Source organism: Lissotriton helveticus, chromosome 6, assembly GCF_964261635.1.
Source record: "Lissotriton helveticus chromosome 6, aLisHel1.1, whole genome shotgun sequence".
In the NCBI taxonomy this organism is placed as follows: Eukaryota; Metazoa; Chordata; class Amphibia; order Caudata; family Salamandridae; genus Lissotriton; species Lissotriton helveticus.
This window is the reverse complement of record NC_136067.1, coordinates 1,966,294,418-1,966,321,656: the sequence shown is the minus strand read 5'-3', so window position 1 is coordinate 1,966,321,656 and position 27,239 is coordinate 1,966,294,418. Positions and strand designations below refer to the sequence as shown.

The window sequence follows — 27,239 nt, the reverse complement described above, 5'->3', positions numbered from 1 at the left end:
ACAGAGCTGGCTCTAAAAGGGACCACTAAAAAGGCTTGGGCCCTGGGCCAGAACCCCCTTTGCCCATGTCTTAAAACGTCTCTGGGTTGCTGCCACTGTCCCTTGTGGTGATCTGGCTAGAAGTGCTGGTACGGTCCATTTAACACTCTGGTGACCCTTGAGAAATGCTGCACTCTCCTTTTAGAAGCTATGGGGTACGGTTCAGAAGTTTCGCCACTGTCCATGAAATGCTTTAGGACCTGTATGTACTGCTTATGAAATGTTGCGAGGTCTGCACGGATTTATGTATGTACTGTCCGATTTGTGTATGCACTTCACATTGGAATGCTGTGTGTCTTTTTAGAAATGTGGTTCTGTCCTATGAAATTGTCTGAGATCTGTTTGGGTGTGCCTATATTATCCCTTGAAACGTTTGGGACTTTCTAATTTGTTTGGATCTGTTTATACTGTCACATGAAATTCTTTGGAATCTGTTGATACTGTCCAAAGAAACGTGGGAACTGTTTGTACTGCCCCATAAAATGCTCAGGGATATGTTTGTACCCCCATGGAATGATCAGGGATATGTTTGTACTACCCCATGGGATGCTCAGGGATATGTTTGTACTGCTCCATGGAATGCTCAGGGATATGTTTGTTCTGTCCCATGGAATGCTTTTAGATATGTTAGTGCTACTGCCCAGTGGAATGCTCAGGGATCTGTTTGTACTTCCCTGTGGAATTCTCTTAGGTCTGGTGGTGCAAGGTTCTCTTTGTAGTGCCTATGGAATGCTCTGGGATATGTTTATGTACTGTCCCATGAAATGCTATGGGATCTGTCTATGCTGTCCCATGAAATGCTGTGGAGTCGGGTTGGATGTATTGATACTGTCCCATAAAGTTCAGTTGAGAAGTGCTGCTTCATGTCCTAGAAGATGCTCTTAGATCTGTTTGTGTTTTCACTATTCCACCGCACATGCAGCAGGCTCACAGAGATCGGGATAATTCGTACTTCCCCATAAGCAGTGGCGGATGCCTGCTGAGACTGCTGGCTAAATGTAAACAAACTCTGCGGAAAAGTGCTTCTGCCGGTCCGTGGAAAGCATAGCAGGTACGTTGAGAGGTCCCCGGGGTGTTCCATTAAAAGTGTGCTAAGCATCAAGCGCACACTGTCCCTTTAAACGTGATGCACCGTTCTAGATGCTAAGTGCTGCTACTATAGCATAACATAATGTGTATTTATAAAGCGCACATTCACCCGGAGGTATCTTGGTGCTGAATAACTGATGTTCTTGTTACCCAATTCAATGCTACTCATTTTATTGACATCAGAAGGATGAAAGGCTGAGTGGACCTGCCAGGATTTGAACCTGTGACCATGAGGTCGAACACAGGCCCCGGCAGTGGAACCATTAGTCCACTGAGCGACCAGACCCGATAAATTGCCAATAAAAGTGCTTGAAGGAGTGAAGCAGGTGCTGTCCCTTTAAATGTGATGTAGCTGTGGATGAGAACTGCTATCATTGTCCCATTGGTGTAGTTAAAGGTTTTGGTTGTGAATTGCCAATAATTTGGCCAATTTATTCTACGTAGTGTATTGGGTAAGTTACTGCGTTTGTAGCTGTTGTTATCATGTCACCGTTAACTCATTCAGGACAGTGGGGATTTTGCAGGCCATACAAGCAGGGAAGAGCCAATGTAGTTACATGAAAGTGCCAGCTCTATCTGTAAAGTGCTGCTACTGACTAAATTAATGCTGTCATGTTGGAAAGTGCTGGGATCGCCCCACGTAAAGTGCTGTGTTCCTTGTTGTGCAGTGTGGCAAACAAGTACATTAAAGGCGCTGCAATTAGAAGTGCCTTATGCCCACCTAGGCAGTAGTGTAAGGCTTGTTTTTTTATTTATTGTTTATGTTGGCCTTCATATCCTTTTCTTTAACATCAATGGTGTTCTTGCAGAGTGTTGTGTCAGTGACTTTGATGTATTGGTCAAATCTTTGTGTCTATATCCAACAAAGAAGGATTTTATTTATTTTTTAGAGTTTTTCAGTAGGTCAGTTTGTCAGGTCTCCCTATGACGTGTATATGACGTCAACATGGTCGTGTGTGCTGCCAGACCCCATTGGATGATTATCAGTGTCACTTCTACAGTGCATAACAGTTTCGCTGCAGATGAGTATGACAGCCTTGGCAATGAACAAGGATATACGGTGGCCAAAGCAGTGTTGGCAAGTGTTGGCGGCAGTGGGGTTCTTCCTTTGGGGATCTATAAAATCCATCAGCTAATGGACAATTCCTGTGGCATTGTGACTTATAGAAAGAGCAGGTCATTCCTACATACTGCACATGGGCCTACAGCTGTAGTCATGGGCACAAAGACATATTGCGCCAGTCCGGGGCATGTCAGCAAGAGGACTTCATGGGGTCACACCTTATTGAAGGTTTGCGAACACTAGCCATGAAGGGATAGATGCTCATTTAACAGATCAAATATTTTTATTTAAGTTTTCATTAGGGGGGAGTTTGCATCAACGTAGCAGCTAATGGGTAGCGTAATATCACTTCAATTATCGACGGTGGGACACTATTTAAGCCTTTGCCTGTCCCCTTGAAAGCAGAAATGCTTCCCTAGTTACACATGTGGTATAGTCCGATTTTGAAATTTGTGTCACAAAATCATCAAAACCAGGTCCTGATTTTCAGGAATTTGTGATTGTGGCCCATGCATAGTAGAGGGAGGGGATCTAGAGTCCAAGGAAGTAATACTAAGGCCTAAGAATAAGCAGAGATCAGCAGCTGGCTGGCCTGTCTCAAAACTGGGACATTTTCTGAAAAGATCAGTGTCTCTGAAAGCTTGTGAGGGTCGGGACAGAGTCAGTCGTTTCTCAGGCAAACATGCTTAATTTGTGATGGTGGATGCATGTTGTAGACTCGGACGTTCAATATTTGGGCATCCAGAATTATTTTTCATTTCCAAAGATTGACCTAGTGCAATAGAGAGAAAGGCATACAACAGAGAAAGAAGCAGGAAGAGAAGGATACGACTGCAGCAGTGATAAAAGCAGGAATCTGGATGAAAATAATCCCAGCTGTGAGCTAGGAGGCAGGGTGGGAGTGTGTAGTGGAAGAATCAGGCCTGGGGGTGGAATAAAAACTAGACTCCCAGTTTTCTATTGTGCCTGTGAAAGGCTTATTCTTTGCTCACTGCTTGTATCTAGAGAGATGGGTGGGTAGATGAGTGAATAAATGGATGGTAATATGGACAGAAGGTCTTGGTTTGATATGTGTTTCGATGCAAGAGGGTGGATGGGTGGGGATGGATGAATGGTTGGGTTGATGTGTTAGGTTGGCTGAATGGCTGGTTGGGTGAATAGATGGATGGGATGTATGACATTACAACGCATGCTTTTACATCGCATGCTTTTACAACGCGAGTTTTACGACGCATACCATTACAACGCATAGTGCTTTGGGGCGCTGGATAGTGAATAGTTTAATTTACTATTCCAACTCCAGTCCCCGTGGATAGTAGGGAAGGTGTTGGACAGTAAATTAAACCTATTCCCTCTCCTAGAGCGCCCCCCAGCGCAATGCGTTGTAATGGTTTGCGTTGTAAAAGTTGCGTCGTAAAGGCACTGCGTGGTAAAAGTTGCGTTGTAAAGGTTGTTTCCCGATGGATGGGTTTTGCCAGATTGATGGATAAAGGGTTTGGATGGATGAATAGATGGAGTTGGATAAGTGGGTTGGTGGATGGGACATTTTGGTGGTTTAGTTGGATGGGTAAGGATGGATGGGTTACGACTTGTGGATGGCTAGGGGTGAATAAAATACAAAAGACAAATGTGTAGCATTTGACTCAAAAATGGTCACACAAAAGTGTCCGATATTGGCACAGCAATGACGTTGTGATAAAAAATGCTCCCGCCCTCCCCTGCATAATTGTGAGCATCCTCATAATGCAGCCAAATTGCTCTCGCTGGCTGTTGCTCACCCATATCGATTAATGATTGTTGCAAGGGCAATTTTATCTGCAAGTGTGTGGTTTTTACACCAGTTCTTTGGAATTACCAAAGAAATAATATTGGGTCGTTCCCCATTAAACTTCTATTGCCAGTCCTCTCTATTCAAGTAGCATGAAGGTGGGATTTAAATGTCCCTCATTGCATTACGCTTCCCTCTTCTCACAAAGGGGAGCAGATGTTAAATGTCTTGCGACATCTTCCATGGCATGTGCGAGCTATATCAAAAATGTGTGCAGTCACCTCGGTCCTACACGTTTCCTCAGTGGGTTCCGCTTTTAAATCCAGTCCTTGATTTGCTCTGGTAAGCTCTTGGTCAGCATGGGCCCTTGACCATGAGGGATCATCCACCTTGTCCCATCCCTAAGGACCATCAGAGTTTCAGTGGGTGGCGGGTGATAATTGGATAATTTGGAATCAGGGAGGGCATCATGGTAGGGCGGCTGGGGCCCGGCCGGCAACAAAAGTAAACATAGTGAATGGCGGTACATACTTCACACACTCTCCATCTTATGCCGGTCTTACACCTGACGAAAATTTGCCAACATATACTATAAAATTAATAGATCAATCTACAAGCAAAATAAAAGCCTTTCCAAACTATATCTAGATTTTAGTATTTCTACTGGTGGTTGTCTAATCTCACAATGGGGCTGTAACGGAGTCAGTGTATATTGATGAACATCATGATCCCTGTAATAGGCAATGTTTTCTTAATTCACTTACTGCTTTAACTTGTTTATCTACTTTAGTTGATCATTATCGTACTACATCCTATTTTACGTCATCAGTGACATACTAAAGTCTTTAATGTGGCTTTAAGTTTGGCTGATATAATGTTTGCTGTGCTCTAATTTCTCACGTATGTCTCAGTCATGTATTAGTTATTCCTGGAAGACATTCCGGTAGTTTGACCATTCACCTCCCCTAAACTTAGAGCTGCCTTTATCAAATGCCTCAGAGCATTCGACGAGGAACAATGTGTAAATATACCGAGGAGCAATGTGTAAATATACCTATCTGTGATGAATGCAGAACTTCTACCACTTGTGAGTTTAGCCGGAGGAATTGCTGAACTTAGATGTTGAGATGATATACTGTAGGTGGTGGGCCAGGCTGCCGGGGGGGGGCTCCATGTGCTTTGCAGGGGACCCCCCTCAAGTTTTGTTACACCATTGTATTCCATACACTATGATGCTCTGCTCTCTGTGCCCAACCGAGAGGTGCATAGTCCTGGAGGTCCTGAGGAAGGGTCCAAGAAAAGTTCCAACAGCAAACTAACAGGAGAGAAACTCCAGCCTCCAAGACTGTTCAGGAGCACTAGTTGCAAGAGGACATACATTTTATAGTTTTTTTGTGCTGATCTAACTGGTAAAGGATGATAATATTACTGGCACCCAGGAGAGAGTATATATTATTGCTGGTTTGTAATGTGTGCATCTCCTCTATGGCAGGTCTGGAGAGCTGCAACCTGATGGGGATTCAGTGGAAGTGCACACAATCTTTTGTGTCTATAGTGCACATCTCCCACAATGAATGTGCTCCACCGATTACAGCTAGAAACTGCGATAAGGCCAGGAAGCAATAGAATGAGAGACATTATCCCATCTCCTTGAATGCCTTACCTTGCCCCTGTAAACTAATACCTAAGACGCTGAAGTCTCTGCCCAGAATGTTGCGCTCAGCCCAACCACAGGTTTTGTGGTAGAGAATGGAAAACCACAGGTGAGAAGTGAGAACTGCGGTGTGCAATGTGACAGCTTGGGGGCCTGGCATTCCAGATGGGTGGAGGTGTAGACTCAGGAATATCAAGGCCATCTTAAACCTAGCACAAGTAAATCAACACAGTAAGTGGTTATTGTCCAAAAGTATGTTTGAGCAGGAATCATACTTTCAAAATATGAGTCAGTTCCCTCATTTTCATCAGGTCTAAGAGCACACAACTCATAAGTACTAAATATGTTATGTTATGTTATGTTATCTCGTCTTCTATAGCGCACAGCTGCCCCAGCAAAGGGGCGTCCCGGTGCTTTGACTGGCAGAAGGAATACACATACAGAACAAAAGAAAAACCAGAGAGAAGTAGCAGCGGGGCAGTATATTAGGGTCCAGGGGGGAAAAGATAGGTTTTAGTAGCCCTCCTGAACGTAAGCAAATCATCTAGGGCGCAAATTTGAGCTGGTAATGAGTTCCAAAGTCTAGCCGCTAGATAGCGGAAGGAACGCCCTCCCGCTCTGCAGCGTTTGAACCGTGGAACTGTAGACAGATTTTGACTCAATGACCTCAAAGAACGAGAGGGGACATAGGGGGTGAGAAGATGCTCTAGGATCTGGGGAGAGGACAGTTTAAGAATCTTGAAGGAAAGACATAGAGTCTTAAACTCAATCCTTTGAGCCATGGGCAGCCAATGGAGTTTCCGGATGGTTTCCTTCGCAGAACAGAACCTAGGTAGGCCCACCAGGGCTCTGGCCACCGTATTCTGTACGCCCTGCATCCGGATAACTTCTGCCTGATTGGCCTCCAACAGGAGCGAACTCGCGTAATCAAGCAGCGAGAGTATGGTGGCCTGGATTATCAACTGTCTAGTGGGGGCGTCAAAGAATTTCAGGATTGGCCTGAGCCCATGCAAAATACCAAAGCATGTAGCAGCCACTTTTTTGTGTGTCCGCAGAAACTGAGGTCGGGGTCTAACCAGACACCCAAGTTTTTAACCTCGGGTACCGGGATGGGAGCTGGACTCAGCTCTGGAGGCCACCACTGAATGCCCCAGACGTTACTATGCTTACCAACAATAAGGACCTCCGTTTTCTTGGCATTGAGCTGTAAACAGTTAGCGGTCATCCAGCCAGCCGCTGCCGTCAAACCCTCCCTGAACCAAGGGGCTTCAGAGTCAGAGCCCCCACTGAGTGCAACCTCCAGCTGCGTATTGTCAGCATACGAAACCATGGTCAGGCCCCACTGCTTGGCGACCACAGCCAGTGGCTGCACATACAGATTGAACAACGTGGGGCTAAGTGCCGACCCCTGAAGCACTCCCTGCTCGATGGAATAGGGTTTAGACTCAAATGGAGGTGTAGCGACCAGAAATGAGCGACCTGCTAGAAATGACCGAAACCATTCACGTGCTAAATCAGAGACACCTGCTTCTCCCAGACGCTGCAGCAATATCGCGTGTGAGACCGTGTCAAACGCGGCACTGAGGTCGAGTAACACTAGTGCCGCAGTTTGGCCAAAGTCGAGCACGGAGCGTAGATGTTCCGTCATAGCAAAGAGAGCAGTCTCTGTGCTATGACCTGCCCGAAATCCATTCTGGGAGGAATCCAGGATATTGGCAGTCTGAAGGTGTTTAGTCAGGATTCCATTGGCATGAGCCTCCGCAACCTTTGCGGCCCATGGGAGAAGAGAAATCGGACGATAGTTCTCCAGTTTGAGGGGGTCCAGCGCAAGTTTCTTCAAAATAGGAGTGACATAGGCTTGTTTCCACTTAGTTGGTACTGACCCGGATTTTACTTTGGCCACCAGCCTATCAAACTCTACCTCTGAAATTCCAGGAAATGTGGATAGAACCACATTAGTAGTAGAATTAGGCCTCTGGTCCTCACTCTGAGGGATCTAACTAGGCCTCTGGTCCTCACTCTGAGGGATGGTACTAGGGAAGGAGCAATAGATAGTATGCACCTTTTCCTGAAAGAAGGCAGCGAGCTCTTCACAGTGGGACACTGAGCATATCTCAGCTGCTGGGGCTCTTTTAGCAGTCAGGTCTTTGAGAACTTTAAAGATCAGCTTTGTGGGATTAGGACTGCGTTTGAACTCTTGGGAGTAGTAGGCCGCACAAGCCCTACATATGGCTCTATGGTAAATTTTGGTATTAGCTAGGTACTGCGTTTTTTTCTCGGCATCATAGGTTTTACGCCAGTCTCTTTCCGCTTGTTTGCATGATTTTTTCAGGAGCAATAAGGCGCTGTCATACCATGGACTGGGTTCTAAAGAGCGACATTTACTCCATGTAGCAGGGATCAGGGAATCAAGTACCCGAGAGACCCATTCACAAAAGAGATCATAGCCAGACTCAACGTCGTTAAAAGGGCCAGGCGGGTGTTCACTGAGCACCCGATGAAAATCCTCAAGCTTTAGTTTCTTCCATGGGCGTTTAAGAACGACTCTGTCTATGATTTTAAAAGGAGGGTCTCTAATCGCGAGGTGCAATTCCACTAAAAAATTATCTGACCAAGCTACTGGAATCGGCGGTAAGGTATTTTCCACTGTCAAATTAGTAAATATGGGGTCCAGGATGTGTCCACCCACATGCGTGGGGTGGGTAACCACCTGACTTAACTGCAGCGCCTCTAAATCAGCAAGTGTACTACCAATAGCTGGGGTATGACAGAGGTCAAAATGGAGGTTGAGATCACCAAGGACACTAAAGTTAGCCGATCCCATTGCAAGAGAGCTCACGGTTTCTGGAAGAACCTTTCTAAAAGCAGTGTCATTACCAGGGGGTCTATAAATTAGAAGCCCAGAAAAGGTAAAATGGGGATTAACCGTAATACAGAAATGCGCGCTCTCGCATCCATCCATAGCTAGTTTCTTCCAAATACAAGGGTAGCATGATTTAACTACCACTGTAATACCCCCACCCTTAGAGTTACGATTATGAGTGTATATGGAGTATTCTGGAGGGAGAGCTAAGTTCAGTTCGGCCACGGCCTCATCCTGTCTGTGGCTGGTCACCTACCTTTGCTCCCTCCCCCGTCCATCGGTCAGCCAAGGGTCGTGTGAAGCACCTGTGTCTATTGCTGAATACGCGATCCGTAGGTAGGCATGCCCTTGACATCTATGATCTTTTGGTCAGGGAAAAAACCTTTATGCCTCCTTCTGACTGAAACTTGGCTGGGGGAGTCGTCCAACCCGGACATCCTAGCGGCCATCCCACCGGATTATAACATCTTCCGCCAGGATAGAGCCAAGGGAAGGGGTGGCGGAGTGGCGGTGGTGGTCAAGAAAAGCGTCCCATGTTCTATCCTGCCTATGGAGATTATTGCAGGCTCTGAGTCCCTTGCCTTTGCTATCAGGCTGTCCCCCCATCAAGCCCTGAAGGGCCTGCTGGTTTATAGGCCCCCTGGATCGGTGGGTTCCTTCTTTGAGGACCTCCAGGAGGCCCTATCCAGACTGGCCTTGTCTGCTCAGCATTGCTTGCTGGCAGGTGATTTTAATTTTCACCTGGACATTGTGGGGGACATGAATTCAAACAAATTGTTTGATATCACTACCCCTTTGGGTCTCGCTCCTTCGTTGTCGGGCCCCACACATGATCAGGGACATACACTAGATCAGGTGTTTTCTTCTGTTCCCCTTGTGGACATAGAACTTCTCCCGGTACTCTGGTCTGATCACAGACTGGCCAGATTTTTCATACGAGGGAGTGACCATTTATCTAGCTGCGCTCCGGCTCAGTCTGGAGCTGCCTCTAGGGCGCTACATAGAGTCACGCCTGATCTGCTAGCGCGGGCGTTTGCTGACCATCCCTGCCCTATTGTGGGCGACTTGGACCTGGACACTGAGACTCTGCAAGCGTGGCTGTTAGAGAGGTTGGATGACCTGGCCCCTGTAAGAGCTTCTCGATCAGTGGGCGAGCGGCAGTCTGCGCCGTGGTTCACGGGGGCGTTGCGTATCGAATGCAGCCAGTGTAAGGTGGTGGAGAGGACGTGGCGTTCTCAGTATGATGGGGAGGCCAGACTTACCTATAGGTTGGCGGTTAAAGCGTACCATCGTAACATTCTGTGCGCAAAAAAAGAGTACCTTGCCAGGAGGATTGAGGTGGCCTCCAACTCCTGTAAGGATATCTTCACCGTGGTGAGGGAGTTTACAGCCCCCAGGTCCAATCTACAGCAAGCAGTTCCATCTGAGGCCTGGGTCTGTGACCTGGCTAGGTTTTTCACCGATAAAATTAGATCGATCCAGGCCTCCTTCTCCACAGAGTCTGCGGAAGGGGCTGTTAGCATCGAGGTGGGATGAGCACCATCGGCTACGCCAGAGGTTTTTTGGGCGGAGTTCCCGCCGGTCTCCTCTGATGCTTCCCTCTCACTTCTGGCCAGTCTCAAGTCTGGGTCGCCACTAGATCCCTGCCCTGCCAAATTTCTGGCCAGGATGGCGCTGCTGATGAACCCCCTGGTGAATCCTCTTCTGAATTCATCCTTGAGAGAGGGGAGGCTCCCTTTGCCCTGGAAAAGGGCGATGGTGATCCCCCTCCTCAAAAAGCCGGGATTGGATACCGGGGTTCTGGCCAATTATCGGCCAATTTCTCTTCTTCCGGCCCTTGCGAAGCTCACGGAGAAGCACGTGCATGGCGTGCTTTCAGGCTTCCTTGAATCAAATGATCTACTGCATCCCTCGCAATCCGGCTTTCGGCCTAACCTGAGCACGGAGACGGCACTTCTCGAGGTGTCAGAGGTCATCCGCGAGACTCTGGATGCAGGGGGGAAGGCTGTGCTTGTCATGCTGGACTTGTCGCCGGCCTTCGACACCGTCCCCCACGAGGCTCTACTCACCAGACTCTATGACATCGGTCTGAGGGGGACGGTGTTCAAATGGTTTACATCGTTTCTGGAGGACCGTCGACAAACGGTCTGGGCCTCTTCGAGCTCCGCTGAGATGCCGCCACTGGGAGTCGGAGTTCCACAGGGTTCTGTGTTGAGCCCGACTCTTTTTAACATCTTTATGACCCCTTTGGCGGCACTTGTGGAGGCTTCGGGGGCCCAGATCGTGTCCTATGCGGATGACACACAGCTTCTCTTCACCTGCAGGAAAGATCAGCCATTTGATGGGGAGAGCATCCGGGGATGTCTGAAGAGGGTCTTTGACTGGTTCCAGCAGAATGGTCTCAAGGCCAACTCCAGTAAATCGGAGGTTCTGCTGTTTGGTTGTGCTTCGGAACCGGAATGGCGTGAGTGGTGGCCAGCGGACATGTGTGCCCCCGCCCAGCCATCTGTGGCTGCCAAAAATCTGGGAGTCAAGGTCGATAATAACCTCACGTTCAGATCGCACATTCTTGGTCTGACGGGCACCTGTTTTGGCATCCTAAAGATGCTCCGGAAGTTCCTACCCCTGCTTACAGAGGAGCATAGAAAGATCACTGTCCAAGCTCTAATAGGATCTAGACTGGACTATGCTAATGCTCTTTATTTAGGGCTTCTGGATTATCTGGTCCAAAGGTTGCAAGTGGCGCAGAACTCTGCGGCTTGCGCCATCTTCGGCCTTCACAGGAGGGCAAGAACATCTGGGGTGCTACAGTCACTTCACTGGCTCCCTATCCGAAAGCGGATAATGTTTAAAACCTTGACGCTGGTGCATAAGGCACTCTCTGGTTCCGGAGCAAAGTATCTGCAGCGTAGACTGGCCCTCTATCGTCCGGACCGCTCTCTGCGGTCGGAATCTTTGTTCATGGCCGTGGTTCCCCGTGTGAGGAAGGCTCGCACCGGGGGTCGTTCCTTCAGCCTTAAGGCTCCCCAGCTGTGGAACTCTTTGCCCCTTGCTCTACGCAGCATTCCTAGTTTGCTCCTGTTCAGGAAAAACCTGAAGACCTGGCTTTTTAATCTTTAGGTTGTTTCTTTTTTTCTGCTCTCCTTTTCTGTTCACTGTTATGCTTTTTAACTGCTGAGTCGCCCTCATAAAGCGCCCGGACACTCTTGTTGAGTAGCCGTGCGCTATATAAATAAAAGCTTAATATAACATAACATAACATAACATGAAGCCAGGTTTCGGTCATGAAGAAAATATCAGGGGCCTCCTCCAAGATAAGGTCGTAGATTGCGGAATGGTGTTTAACCAATGACCTAACATTAAGATTCCAAATTTTAAGATCCCGAGGAGCCGAAGGCTCGGTGGGCGGGGAAACAGTGGGAGGGGGATCAATAAAAGCTCTAATAGGAGTTGGGGGATTAAGTAAAAAATGGCCACATGGACACTGAAAAGGGCCACACAACGGATCAGGAGAGGAATGCTCACAGTGTAAAGACAGCTGCCGGATACTAAGTAGGTCCTCCCTCATGTACAAACCTCCGTCTGGTTTGTAAGGCACAGTATCCCTGGTGCAAGGCGCCTCCTTAGCGCTGACGGGCGCAGACGGGCGCAGACGGGCGCAGACGGGCGCAGACGGGCAGGACTCTGGCACAACTCCGGCACAGATCCGGCGCGTCCGCTGTTCGCATCCGCTGCGCAGAGACATAGCTGTCCCCTTTTATGCGCAGCTGGAGCACGACCCAGCAATAGCCCACACCCAATATGGCCACCGTCTATCACTCGCCTACCCGGGACCGGACTCTCAGCGTCGATACTCGGCTGAGAGTGGCCAGGCAGCGAGGGGGGGGGGGAAGGTCTCTGCGAGGTCTCAGCAGATGTCACCAGTTAAAAAGCTTATTAAATCAAGCAATAGTCAAAATAACACGAACATTTTTAAAATACGAAGAAAAGTGAAAGAGAGACCTCCCGGCATCTGCCTCAGGAGGGTGAAAGATCGTACTGCCTAGTTGTATGTACAACATACACCATGAACGTAGCTACACGAAGCAATCCAGGTCACATCTAATGAGAGAGCATAGTTCTCCATGATACCTGCAATGGCCTGCTCTTTGTGCCTTTGGCACTACCTGGGCAAGGACAGCACAAACACACTTGCCATTGACAAGCCCACAGCAAGTGTCCGCTGTATGTGCAATCAGTGACCACCATCAGCAACTTGCTGCAACACTCAGCGAATGAATATCAGGAGAGGAGTTGAAGCTTTATTAGAAACAAGTTTGAAGCCTGAGTAGAGATCCGCAAGGAAGAGGAGGACAAAGTAAGGAGCCAGTAGAGGTAAATCATTTTTGTAATAAAGTAAACTATGTAAAGTAAAAATAAATAACGACTAAAACATTCCGCAGATCACAAGGAAATGAAGAAAATGAGGAACTGGTGGTAGGAAATAACTAAAACAAACTGAAAGTAAATTGAGGTACTGTCCTTATTTCCAAATAAGTAACATTGATTGTGACAAAACAATTATTAAATTAAGCTCTTTAAAAGTAAGGTATAGCTCATAAACTTGTACACTCGCCTTGAAATATATCTTACACGTGATCAGAGTGTAAATCATGTCACAGGATTGTACTTAGTCTAACTTATTTTCCATTTAAATTATGTATTTAGTAAATGGAATACTTGCACTCTTCATTTCAAGATGGGTGTTCCATTACTTTGATCACATGCAGGACTGGAATTGTAAGTCTTGTAATACAATAAACGCCACAGCTGAACAGAAGAACCAAGCACCTGCGATCTGTACATCGCAAATAAAAGTGAACAAAGTTTACACCTTACCTTGCATTGTTATTGCCATAGTTTGATAGGGAATTTCCTATGAGAATTTCTGCTCCATTCAGCCTTTCAGGAATAACATTTCTGTTGGTGATGGAAATGGAATACATTTTATATGGTTTCAGTAAATCCACCCTCCACCAGGGATTTTGTTGATAAGCTGTATGGGAGCAGGATCCGTGCACAAACTCGGGATCCTGATTTCCATCTATTGCGTTGATTGCATCGGACAGGAAACCTTCCTTAGCAGTGTCTCCAGTAAGAATACTTGACTGGGTGGCTCGACCACCCAGAGCCACATTCTCACCTGAAAGTAGACAAAGCATGGGGTTAGACCCAGCAGTGATTGCTACTATAGGACAATCTTCATTCCTAAAACGTATGTGTGCCATGACATTTTTACTGCTTATTTCTTAGAACAGTACACAAGGTATTGAAAATCAGTGGTCCTATGTTGAATATGTATTGCCATCATAAATGCAGTAAACAATCAACCTTCAGTCCTAGGGGGTGATTGTAACAAAGCATTTTGATAGAGGAAACATTAAGGTTATTTTATAATTATATTGAGTTAGCACAATCATATCTATGCTGATATCCAGATGCACCAACATGACCATTCACAACAAAAAACATTTACTTGTTTGTCCCACTTCAATGACTTTGCACAAAGCAAATTTATTTTACCTGCACCACCTTCAAGTGGTCTCAAGTAAAAGCACACTGAGCTCCATTCATATTGGCCATGCTGTGGGACTGCTTCACTAGCACAGCTATTCTACATGGATGTCACACCCTCAGCTGGGGAACTTTAAGGCTGGCATCTGAGGGTTTCTCCTCCGCTTCCTCAAGGATACAGCTCTACTTCCGCCATTGAGCCATCCATCCCTTCTTCAGGTGGGACAGCACAGCCAGTGTTCATTGTAAGGTCAGGGATGTCACTGGTTTTCTGTAACTTTGCATGGGCTTCCTTTGCATCACAATGTATCCAGCTCTGTTCAAACCCACATTGTAAACCAGGAACCTGTGCATCGTGGTCTTCCACTGCAGATGCCTGAAGGGAACTTTGCTCAACCAGATCTGTGTTACAGATATATATGAAGTCTTTATTAGGCTGAACCCACTCTAGGCCTGCTTGCCAACACCCTTGTGTTGTAAATGTTACTTCATCTTATTTATCTCTCTGTGCTGACATCGATGTTGTTAGAACCGGGGTCTCTAGTTGGCCGGGGTATGTACCCTAGTCCAAATAGAGATCACCGCTTCCCACAGGGTAGCTTGGCCCAGAGCAAGAAGGCTCAACTTCAGAGGCAATGTGTAAAGTATTTGTGAAACACACGAACACAGTAAAACACGCACAAAAAGATACTACACCAATGAATTATGACAATAAAAATATCTTTATCTGTATTTCAGGTAAGATTAACAATACATATATATTCCACAGGAATCAGGAGCTCTTAATTATCAGGTTTGTTATGAGGAAAAACAGTAATCCAATCTGGTAGTCCTTTTAGGGACATTACTCCTGAAATTGGCAGTACAAGATAAATTGGTGGAGAGGTTCCCATAGGAAAATGAACTATAGGCTGAGAGCACTGAGGTCTCTTAATGTGGGTGATGTCTCTAGCATGTAGAGCCCCTCATGCTGCTGGTTTGGGGTCTAGATGAGACACATTGGGCCCCAACTGTGCTAACAGCTGAAAGTCCTGAGTCCCCCACGCGCCCCGCTGCACATTACCAGTTAGGATTCTCTGAGGGCAGAATCCCGTTGTGCAGAAATGTGGGGGGAATAAGTCCCGCAACCTCCTGACTGAGTTAGCGCTCTTCTGAGTACCGCAGTGCCCCTACAGCGGGGTGCGTGCCGGGATTGGAATTGTGGAAGAGAGTGCCGCTATTATTGAAGTATCCCCGGTCTCCCCGCTACTGCCCACACAGTCTCCAGTCCTTCATCTCAATTGCTGCTGTCCCCGCCAGGCCCGCGAGGAGCGCGTACAACTTCTGGCAGCCCTCCAGACTTTTTCCCCACAGCCTCCGGCCCCGAGCCCACCCCGAGGCAGCGCTCTTCGCGGCAGCGTATCGCGTATTTTACATCAAGGCCCGGAGGCCAATATTATGCACTACCTTTTATTACCAATCAGGCAGCAGCAGCAAAAAATTAGAATCAGAACACACATAAACTTCTAGAATACTGAACATGCATAACCCCATAGAACCTGCAGCCATCTTCCTCTTTTGTTGCTGCTCAGGCTTCAGGTAAGTCAATTTGTTTATAACTGTGGTTTTGGTTAAGTGACTGAATATAGATTTATAAGATAGATAAGAAGTATATATATATGAAAATGATATGTATTTAAAATGAGAATGAAATGTATGTAAAATATTTTATTTTGTATGTTAATTTCTTGAAATTTTTTGAGAAAATGATTATTTTATCAGTTGTTTATTTAATTGAGAATCGATTTATAGGGTTCACTGTAAGAAACCAGGTTAATAATGGTTAGATGTTAACTTGGATTTGAAAGGTAGTTGTTAAGGTTTTTCAAGTGGTTTATATGGATGGTGCTTTTTAGATTGGAATGTGGAATAGCGTTTTTTATTTTAGCTCGCGTTTTTAGATGAAAGATACATTTTTGGTAGGATTTTTGAGGCGGAAAATAGTGAAATGTTAGTTTTACCATATTTGTGACAGTTGGTCTGAGGCTGTGTCGCGCGATCCAACTGTATTCTGTCCGCGAGCTTCGGTGCGTGGCCGATTGTTATCCCGACAGCAGGCGCGAGTTCGCTCCGTATTCTTTGTGAGGCGGGAGTCAGTTGTGCTGCGAGACTGACTCGCGAGGCTTATTTTTTCTATTTCAGGTCGCCGTACTCACGTAACGTGCGGCGGCCATTTTGTAAAGTTGGGAAAGAATGATGCTTAAGAATGAGGAGCAAGGAAGCCATGTTTTGGGAAAATAATATTGAAGTCTGTTAATTTACCGGTTCTGACAGACTTCGGTTACAAGTTTAAGTGAGAGGACGCGTTTTTCGACATTGGTGAGGAGAGATTATATAAAAAGACGAAGGAAAGGCTTTAGGATAAAAAGGGAGTTTATAAGTTTATTGTGCATTAGTAGGAATTGTTTTGAGGAGAATTATATATTTATAATGGAGGGTGCTGAAGGTAATTTTGAAGAATTGATGAAGTCCTATTTGGACAATATGTTTGGGGAAATATCGGCAGCAATTGATAAAAAAATAGAGTGTACTCGTGAAAAAGGAATTCAAAATAAGCAGAGAGTAAATGATGAGGAAAGTTTTTGGACCACAGAAGAGGTAGATGCTAGGGCTGGAACCTCAGGTATTGGAGGGAAAAAGGGTCATAAGAGAAAGCATTTGGATGCAAATAAGGAAGAGAGAGAACATAAGGTTCAAAGAGATATCGCTATAAAGGCGAGAGGAAGCGCTAAAAAGGCGCAAAAGAGCAAACATTCCACTGTGGCTTGTGATACAAGCTAGGCAAGAGACCACCACAAGAAATGCTAAAAATTAACCAGGCAAAGTGTACCAGTGTTGCGAGTTACGGTTCAGGGCTGTGGGGGCATACTAATACGGATGACATCCAGAGAGTGGAAAATTCCTTTTTGCGCTATTTATTTGCAGTCCCACCAAGCACCACTACATATGGTTGCCACCCAGAACTAGGGCTGGATTATATTTCTGACATCTTAAAGACCCAACCAGTCATGCTATGGAGGAAAATTTGGACCACACAGCAGTGCGAACTGATGCGCGTTCTTATCCAGGAATGTATAGCACTGGATAACAGGGAAAAAATAGGATGGTTAGCATGCGTAATGTCGTTCTTGGAGGACTTAGGCCTCCAAAGATATTTTATAAATCGATCCAGTATCTCAGAAGTGCCAAGGAAAGAACTGAAAAAACTGTGCCTGTGTCATCTAGGCGAGTTACTACTCTCCCAAGAAATAGGGAAACCCTCAGTTCAACACTCACTAGCAATACAAACCACTCTCTCTATGCAGCCCTATCTGTTGTTTAATTTGAACCAGTATGAAAAGTTTCTGTTAACAAGATTAAGATTTGATAGCTTTCATCGGTTGATTTCTTTTCCTCACCAAAATGATTGGACAAGGAATCTAGTACCCTGCCCGTGTGATTCTATGGCCCCACAATCTTCCATTCATACCTTACTGTTTTGTATATATTTTGAAATTCCTCGCAAACGCTGGATAGTTCCTATATTAAGAACAATGAGACTTCGAGCCTGCCATCCAGCTTTTTTAGCACTCAAATTTTTAGATAATGAACTACATGCTAAATCTGTTGCTTGTTTTTTTTTATTTTGTGTACGTCATCGTGGCAATCTTAATCTTAACTAACTGTTGGTATCATGTATGTACTGAATCATGTTATTTTATAACCGTCCTTTTAAAACATGTTTTTTATCTGTGCTTTTATGGTTTTCTATGAATTACGGAAGCCGAATAAAGATGGTTTTGACTTTGACTTTGATACATGTTCTAGTGGGGATGTAGAATTTATATGTAATTCTAGTCTGGAGGATTCAGACATGAAGGAAATTCCTATAAAAAAAGTCTAAAATGATGGAAAAAGAAATTAAGTTAGAAGAGAACGAAATCTTTGACCCACAAGGCAAGGAGATGTTTGATCCTTTTTTAATACAGCACCCTCTGTCACCACAATGGGCTCCGGTGGAGCATGTGGCGAAGTATGTTTGTTTCTGGATAAGAAGAGAAATACCGAAGGAAGTTTGAACAAGAATGAGGAGTGAGTGCCCGAGGCCTAGCCTTGATAGTAAAGCGGCTTATACACCAGAGTTAGATCTAAGGATGATAACTTTTATAAATAAAGCTGGGAAGGATCCTAGAAGAGGCCTGGAGAAGGGACTTACAGGGTGCCAGTACAGGCTCTTAGATATTAATTAATTAATTCTGGGAAATGCAAATACGGCATTATGTATTGAAAGAAGGAAATCAATCTTGTTCATGATTGATCCTAAGTTAGTTGATCTGGCTGGAAAAGAACCAGAGGAACGTTCTGAGGGTTTGTTATTTGGGGATGACTTTGTTAAAGACATGTCCCGCTATGTCAATACCTTCAGTTCCCTAGAGAAAGCGCAGAAGGACATTAGACGTGTTTTTGGAGTGGCCGGAAAAATGCGGGGCCGGTTCCCCGGCCGTGGGCAAGGAATTTTGCGTGGAAATTTCGGCAGAGGCAGGCCCTATAATTCAGGATATGGATCAAGCTTTTACAATTCAATAGGAGGACAAGGGAATTTTTTCCCTCAAAGGCAGAGAAAAAGAGGAAGAGGTATGCGCTCTGAGCGAAGAACAAGAGGGGCCTCAGGTAAGGAGTTTACAAGACCATTCTTCTATTCGAATAAAGTTGGGCAGCAGATTATCCCTATTAGTTTCAAGATGGAAGGAGATTACACAAGATACATGGGTCTTTCAAACTGTTGTTGGTTACAGAATATATTTTCAAGAAGATCCAGTTCAGGAAAGAGTTCCAAATATATTGAGGTTTTCAAAAGAGATGGAGGATATGGTAACAGAGGAGATAGATGCTCTAGTAGAGAAGGGGGCGATAGAAGAAGCAAGGTATGTAAGGGGAAGTTTCATAAGCAACATATTTTTTGGGGAAAAAAAGGAAAAGGAAATGCGCCCTGTGATAAATTTGAAGGAATTGAACGATTGGGTTGTATACAATCATTTCAAAATGAAGGGCATCCATTTGTTGAGGGATCTCTTGAGGAAGGGAGATTGGTTAACAAGGTTAGATTTAAAAGATGCCTATTTAACTATTCCAATGTGCCAAGAGCAGAGAGATTTTCTCCAGTTTAGGTGGAGAAGGAAGTTGTGGAGGTTCAAGAGTCTCCCTTTCGGATTGACATCAGCCCCTTGGTGTTTCACAAAGGTGATGCGTTTAGTGGCAGCTTGGTTAAGATCACGGGGGATTCGTTTGATTGTGTACCTGGATGATTTTTTGATCATGGCAGAAGAGATGATTCTAGCGAAAGAACAGACGGAGTTTGCAATCAGAGTGATAGAGGATTTTGGATTTGTGGTGAACAGAGAGAAATCTTGTGTGGTTCCACAAAAGGAGATTCAGTTTTTAGGTTTTCAGATTCAGACATTGGATTGTGTATTGAGGTTGCCAATGTTCAAAGTGAAGACAATCAAGAAGGACGTGAAGAGGGCAACGGTTTTGGAGTGGATCACTTTGAGACAGTTAGTTCGGTTGTTGGGTCTGTTGTCTGCATCGATTCAGGTGATTTTTCCAACACCTTTTCATTGCAAAGCGTTACAGAGGTTGAAGGGTTTTCACTTGAGGAAAGGAGCAAAATATTCACAAAGGTTATGGTTGGATCAGGATTCAAGGGAGGAGTTGAAGTGGTGGATGATGAATTTGGAAGCATGGAACGGCAGGGCGATATTTGGAGAGGTGACAGAGATAGAAATAGAGTCGGATGCGAATCTTCAAGGTTGGGGTGCAACGTGCGGAATGGTGTCAACAGGAGGGAAATGGTGCAAGGAGGAGACGCAGATGCATATAAATTGTGAAGAGTTTCATGAAGGATCAGATAAAGTGTTGTGTACTCTTGAAAATGGACAATCTGTCTGCAGTAAGATATGTAAACAAGTTAGGAGGTCCACGGTCGAAAGGTCTAGCGAACTTAGTGAGGGATTTTTGTAATTTTTGCTTGGAAAAGGAGATTGTGGTACAAGCTCAGTATATTCCGGGTCTGAGCAACGTAGAAGCGGACTGGTTTTCAAGATATCTGAAGGATGTGAGCAATTGGAAATTGAACAAGGAAGTTTACAGAAGTTTGGAAATGAGATGGGGACCTTTTCAGGTGGATTTGTTTGCGGACAGGTTGAATTGTCAGATGAAAGATTTTTACAGTTGGAGGCCAGATCCGGAGGTGAAGGGGATAGATGCTTTTCTACAGGATTGGAGTGTAGGAAGGAATTATGCTTTTCCCCCATTCTCTTTGATTCAGAGAGCCTTGATGAAGGTCAGGAGAGAGAAGGCAGAGATCGTAATGATAACTCCATTCTGGAAATCCCAAGTGTGGTTTCCAGACATGATGGAACTGTTGATGGAGGATCCGGTGTTATTACCGAATTTGAGAGAGATTATTCTGGATCCACAGGGGGATGTTCACGATTTAGTAGAAAGAGGGCAGTTAAGACTGATAGCGTGGCTGATTTCAGGCGAATTTGGCAAGTGCGTGGATTATCGGAGGAGGCTGAGGCTCTTATCGCAGGTTCATGGTCTAAGGGAACAACAAGAATGTATAGGTCAGCTTGGAGAAGATGGTCTGGTTGGTATTTTGAGAGGGATTTGGATCCCATATCAGCTCCTGTGGTAGATGTAGTGAATTTCTTATCTGAATTGTTTTATAAAGGTTTAGCTTATAATTCAGCGAATATTAGCAGGTCGGCTATTTCTGCAGGACATGTTTTGGTGGAAGGACTTCCAGTTGGACAACATGTTCTGGTAAGAAGATTAGTTAAGAGTGTAAGGATGATTCTACCTCCTAAGGCGAAATATGGTGTTCTATGGGATGTTTCTGTGGTTTTGAGAGAATTAGATAGTTGGGGTGAGAATGTGTCTTTGGATATGAAATCTTTATCATGGAAACTAGCCATGTTATTATGTTTGGTGTCTTGTAGAAGAGTATATTTTTTTTAGGACTTTGGAGGTGGATTCTATGTTTTTTCAACCAGAAAGAGTTTGTTTTGAATCGAGGAAAAGAACCAAGACTATGTCTAGGACTATTTTTTATCTGCAGTTTGATGAGAATAGAAATGTATGTGTGGTTCATTGTTTAAAGGAATATGAAAAAAGAGCTTTTGGTTTGAGACCAAGTGGATGTTCTCAGTTGTTGGTATCTGTAAGGAAGCCTTTTAAGGCAGTTTCATCTGCAACCTTGGCTAGATGGGTGAAGGAGGTGATGTTGAAGGCAGGGATAGATTCAATTGTTTTTGGAGCTCATTCTGTGAGTGGGGCTATGGCTAGCAAGGCTTACATGAAAGGTTTTAACTTAAGTGGGAGTATGAAGACTGCAGATAGGAGTTGTGAGTCAACTTTTAAGAGATTTTATTTTAAACCAGTGGAGAATGTGTTGACTAGTGTTGTTGGAGAACTTTGAACATGCATAAAATTGGCCTCCGGGCCTTGATGTAAAATGCAGATTTTCAACATTTAGAAATGAGTAGAAAATCATTATTTTAATAAAGGCACGGAGGCTAATATTATCCCTCTGCTTTTCCCGCCCAGTAATAAATGATTTAAATTTTATAATATTCAGGATAAAGATTTATTTCCATGGAGTTGGAGTTTTGAAGAGTTGGTGTCCTGGAAAGAAAGAAGATTTTGAGTTGTTTGGAAAGAGACTTTGGTTTATATTATCTAATGTTTGCAGCACCCAAAAGAGGAAGATGGCTGCAGGTTCTATGGGGATATGCATGTTCAGTATTCTAGAAGTTCATGTGTGTTCTGATTCTAATTTCTTGTTGCTGCTTCCTGAGTGGTAATAAAAGGTAGTGCATAATATTAGCCTCCGTGCCTAAAATCATGATTTTCTACTCATTTCTAAATGTTGAAAATCTTCATTCCTTTACCTGGGGGAGCGAAGGCAAGGCCGGCAGTCGCCCAAGGCTTCTCTTGGTTTCAGGCACGCCCTCCGGGGAACGCGCGCAGCCCTCTGCTCCTTGAGCTACGGTGACGCGTCCCAATTGCTAGACAACCCTCCACCGGCGCCCAATCCCAGCGCTGAAGGTCTCTGTTGTCACAGGGGGAGTCCCTGCTGGGCAACCCTCAGCTCCTGGGCCGGCGGCAGTGATTCCTGCAGCGTCTTCCATGCACCTGGACTCGGGCCCACGGCGGTGATGTTGGGGGCAATGCCAAGACACCTTCCCCACAGATCAGCACCTGAGGATGACGGAAGGCAGTGTAGCTTGTGGGTCACTCGTGCCAGCAGCAGTCGGGGGTCCCGAAGCCCAGGCAACACTTCACCTCACAGCGCTTTAGTCATGGCACAGCGCTTCTCAGTGCATTCCTGTCCCGGGCGGCGGCGGTAATCTCACGCCCATACAGCGCTCTCTTGACAGAGCGCTTTTTAAGTCAAATAAAGTCCTCACGCCGCGATCAGGTCCCAGGGCAGCAGCGGTGACTTCAGGCTTGCATCGCTTCCTCCCCGAAGCGCTTCCCAGTTCAGTTAGGAGTGATAGAAATAGCCACACACACCCAGGGCTGCAGAGGGAGTTCCTTAACACTTTCCGTGCTCATGGCCGTTGGAACGCTCGCACGCTCGGATAATTTCCCCGCTGTGCCGAACGTTCCAAAACGGGGGTCATGAGCACAGCGCCATGGTGCAGCATGACGAGCCGAGCTCGTCACAAGCGCGGCGGTACTGCGCACGGCCCCCCTCCACCCGCACAGCAGGTGAATACGCCCCGCAGCAAAGGCGTTAAGAAGTCACAGGGCAAGCGATGCTGCACGCAGGCACAGCGTTGCAGGGGCAAGTCCTTGAAAACGTTGTTGTCCCAAAGGCAGGTCTTATGAATATTGTGGAGACACTCTGGAGGTGTTTCTTTAGGTCTCCCTAGCAGGGCAGGATCAGCAGGCAGAAGAGCAGCTCAGCAGGTGGGGGCAGCAGTTCCTTAGAGCAGTCAGCCTTCTTCCAGATAGTTAGTTACTATATACTTTTAGATACACCTTTTGCTTATCATTTTTTTACTTTAGTCATGCAAAATTTCACTGCAGCTCCTTTCTTCTTACAGTCACCAGGTGACCCCCCAATAAAATGGCCAAAGTAGAAAAAAGTTATCGAACGCTATGCTGGTGTTTGTGGTAGGTCTCTCAGTGTTGAGAGGAAAACAGCTTTACTTATGCACTGTCTTGGATCGGAGGGTCAAGGTGTCTTTGATCATCTTCCAAACGTTCCTGACAGTTCTGCAACAAATTTGAATGAATTTGTAATGTGCATTTACAAACTCGATGCTCATTATTTGCCAAAGGTTAGTACCATTTTAGAACGCTACCACTTTGGGAGGAGGATGCAAAAAGGAGAAAGTATTGAAAATTATATTACAGATTTAAGACGCCTGGCTTCCACTTGTAAATTTGATTTGCTTATAGATGAAAGGATAAGGGTTCAATTAATGTTGGGTTGTGTGTCTGAGAAGGTGCGTGATGAGTTATGGCTCAAGGATGAACCCTCCCTTGATGAAGTTTTGGTAGTAGCCAAAATGATTGAACATTCTCTTGAGTGTATCAAAGTGATCAAAAAAGATCTCATTTAAGAGGTATCAGTTGTCAATACAACCCCAACTATTAATACTAAGTTGAAAGACTCTCAAACAAAAGCTCAAGTTAAAGACAAACAATTGAGTAAGTCTCATTTTCAGTTCAGTAAAGATAAGAAATGCTATAGATGCAATAATGCATTGGGCTAATGATAAATCCTGTCCTGCTTTGAATGCCATATGTATTTTTAGCAAAAAAGGGACATTTTGTTATTGACTGCAGGATCAAATCCTCTAGACAAAGAGTTAACGAAATTGGCCATGAGACTTCTTCTGATCAACATGATTTTGAGTGTGGTCAAATATTGTTCAAATATGGGGTGACGGGCCGTTAGATTATATTCTTGTAGAGGGTCAGAAGACCAAGGTCTTATTTGATTCTGGAGCAAAAATAACTATTATTTCAAGTACATTTATTAATGAAAATGTAAGTACTAAAGTTACTCTACGTAAAGCTGACTTTCGCCCCACTGCTTATGATGGAGATCCCATTGAATTGTGAGGCTACTTTATTGGCCTAATAGAATATGAGGGTCATTTCACCACTGGGAAAATTCATGTTTTAAAAAAGGGTGACAGTATTATAAAATAGTGGCATTAGAAGGATCTAAGAGTTATGTTGGATCCTTGCAACACTCCTCCCATAATTCTGCAAGATAGAGGAGCTGTGGAATCTATAAATCAGGATTCTATTCTACAAGCTCAGCTTATGGATGAATATCCTCAGGTTTTTGGTGACAATCTTGGGTGTCTGAAGGGATACTGTCACAAAATAAAATTGTCTCCTGGGTCCATTCCTGTTTCAGGTAAAATTACGTAATGTTCCTTTCACTGTTAAAGATGAAATGCGGAGTGAGTTAGAAAGGCTTAAATCACAAGGTATCATTGAAGAGGTTGAGGTCACGTCTTGGTTAGCCCCGGTTGTAGCTACCAGGAAGGCTGATGGCTCTTTGAGATTAGGTGTCGGTCTCAGGCAGCTCAGAAAATGTGTGCTTGTGGATAAATACCCTATTCAAAACATATCAGACCTTCTGAGTATGGTGTGTGGTGCTAAAATGTTCAGCACCATCGATTTGACGTCTGCATACCATCAGATTTTGCTTGATCAATCCTCTAGAGACTTAACTGCTTTTGTTATGCCGTTTGGGACTTTTAGATTTGTCAGACTCCCTTTTGGTCTTGTCTCCGCTGCTTCAGTTTTCCAACGTGTCATGGAGACGGTTTCAGCTAATCTCCCTGGAGTATGCGTATATCAGGATGACATTTTGGTCCATGGGAGCGACGAATCAGAACATGGCAGGAGAGTCCGACAGGTGTTGGATAGACTTTCTTCACACAATCTCACCATTAAATGTGAAAAGTGTAAGTTTGGTCTTGATAAAATAGACTACTTGGATCATTCTGTTACATCTGATGGGGTAATTCCCAAGGCAGAATTAGTCAATACAATTAGGAATTGAACAGCTCCCTCATCCAAAGAGGAACTCATGCACTTTCTCGGGATGGCAGAATATTTTGACAAGTTTATTAAGAATTTTGCGGAAGCTACTTTCAACATGAGAGAATTACTAAAAAAGGGATTAAAGTTTGAGTGGAACAAGTTTTGTGATAAAGAGTTTGATGAGATAAAATGTAAATTACACAATGCCCCTAAACTTCGCAATTTTGATCCCTCAACATGCTCTATCATCTCTACTGATGCTAGCCTGAAAGGTCTTGGTGCTGGGTTGTATCAAGGTTGTGTCCCTAAGGAGATAGGTCTTTATACGTGGTTGAAGCTAGACCTTGTTTGAATATAGAATATACAAAAATGCCTAAACCATACTTACTTCAAACAAAAGCCTTTCAAGGGATGGATAAATATTTATTCAATCCAAACCTGGCAACTTGATTTATTGCCAATTATTTTATACTTCATCAAAAACTACTTATGCTTTAAACAACATAAAAAAACACTGTACATTGAAATATTTTACACTTTTGTACATAGATAGCTAAACAATATTTGAACAAATGTACCAACATCAAACATCATACAAAGAAATAAATACATTACACCAAAACCACAAATACATACATAAACAATCAATGAATGAGAAAAATCTAGTACATGGGGAATATTGTCAAATAAATGACAGTAATTCAATATTCACTGGACTCATGAGTCCTAGTTGTCTTTACTAATGAAATTGTATTCCACCAAAAAAATTGCCGACGCATTTCAAGGCCAGGACGAATGTCCCTGTTCTCTCATCGGGGCTTTTAATCTTTGTATCTGTAAGATGCAAAGGAGAAAATCGATTTAATGTCTTGAACTAGTGATAGCCTCTAATATTCTTAGTCACGTGTATTGATCATTAAAAGTAAGGAATCAGTACATACCAGGCTCTTTCTGTAGGGAGGAGGCGGTATGTGGGTAGGTTCTGGGGCACCGAGGGATTCAATCGTAATATTTTGGGCAATCTGATCAAAAAAAGTCGGAGTGTGTGTGAATCTAACATGTCGCAGCCTGTCTAGGGTCTGCGGCGTCATGATAAGTAATAGAAAGACACTGACCTTCAGTTTGCCATCTAGCGGCTAAATATCGGGGAAAGTGTGACCATCAGCCAGTTTCCTGCAAGAAACATTCACAAAGTTGTGTGAATAAATGTCTAGCTGGGGAGGGTCCCTCATGTGTGAAATATTGAAAAGTGGCGCAATTGAAAGCATACCTTGTTAATGCTTCGTTTGCTCGTAAACTCGGTGATTCCTCTGCACACCCACACCTGGCAAGTAAAAAGAGAACCTTGTAAAACTTCTTGCCAGTTTAATAATTAAAAATGAACGGGGGCGCTGGTGTAAAGGCCTCTTACCTTCTCTACACGCACTTTCTCTGCACTGGATTACTTGGAATTCCAATCAAGATGGCCGGCTGGCGGCTAACCGCAATTTATGTAAATGTGGCCCAGATGCATTGTGGGGCTTGCAGTGTCTATTAGCATCATGGAATGCCTACAAGCGTTGCGCTCGATGTAAATGTTGTGAGGGTGTGGAGGCGGGGAATATGAAATCTATAGAAGCCCCGTATTCGATCAATGAATCTGTAAAACTGTGCGGTTTCATTGATTACGAGCTCGCTTCGTGCCGCGGAATGTACCTAACAATGGCAGGTTTTTTTCAGGGTCAGTGTTTAGAAGTGGTATTTAAACACGTATTTCACACCATACTTGCGCCTAAATCATGGCTTATTGTGGCAAAAAGAGGGGAGCCCAGCTAGGAAATGCCCAAATGCTGACATGCCCAGAATGCCTAGGTGCTGTTTTAGGGGGTAATTTTTGAAATGTGAGGAACATGGCCCACTGACTGTGCCTGGCAAGTCACAAACTGCATCAAGTCATTCTTAAAAGAAGGGATGTTACAAGCGAGCTATTTCAGAAAGATTGTTTAGCCCTGTCTGGGCACTATTGAATTTCAAAATCAAATATGCCTCTTTTTGGACCAGAATCCGCTCGACATCTTGGCAACGGTTTATAGAATTTACTGTATACAAAATGGACCATCTGAAGTCACGT

The 27,239-nt window shown here is 44.6% G+C and overlaps 1 protein-coding gene across 1 annotated transcript in view; it reads right to left on the bottom strand.

The window, feature by feature from the left end:
- LOC144761991 (fucolectin-like) overlaps window positions 1-27,239 on the bottom strand; it is a 157,557-nt gene that overhangs the window by 63,520 nt on the left and 66,798 nt on the right. The window contains exon 3 of the mRNA XM_078647156.1: window positions 13,355-13,658. Within this exon, the coding sequence (XP_078503282.1) occupies window positions 13,355-13,658 (304 nt within the window). The remainder of the gene's footprint in view (window positions 1-13,354; window positions 13,659-27,239) is intronic.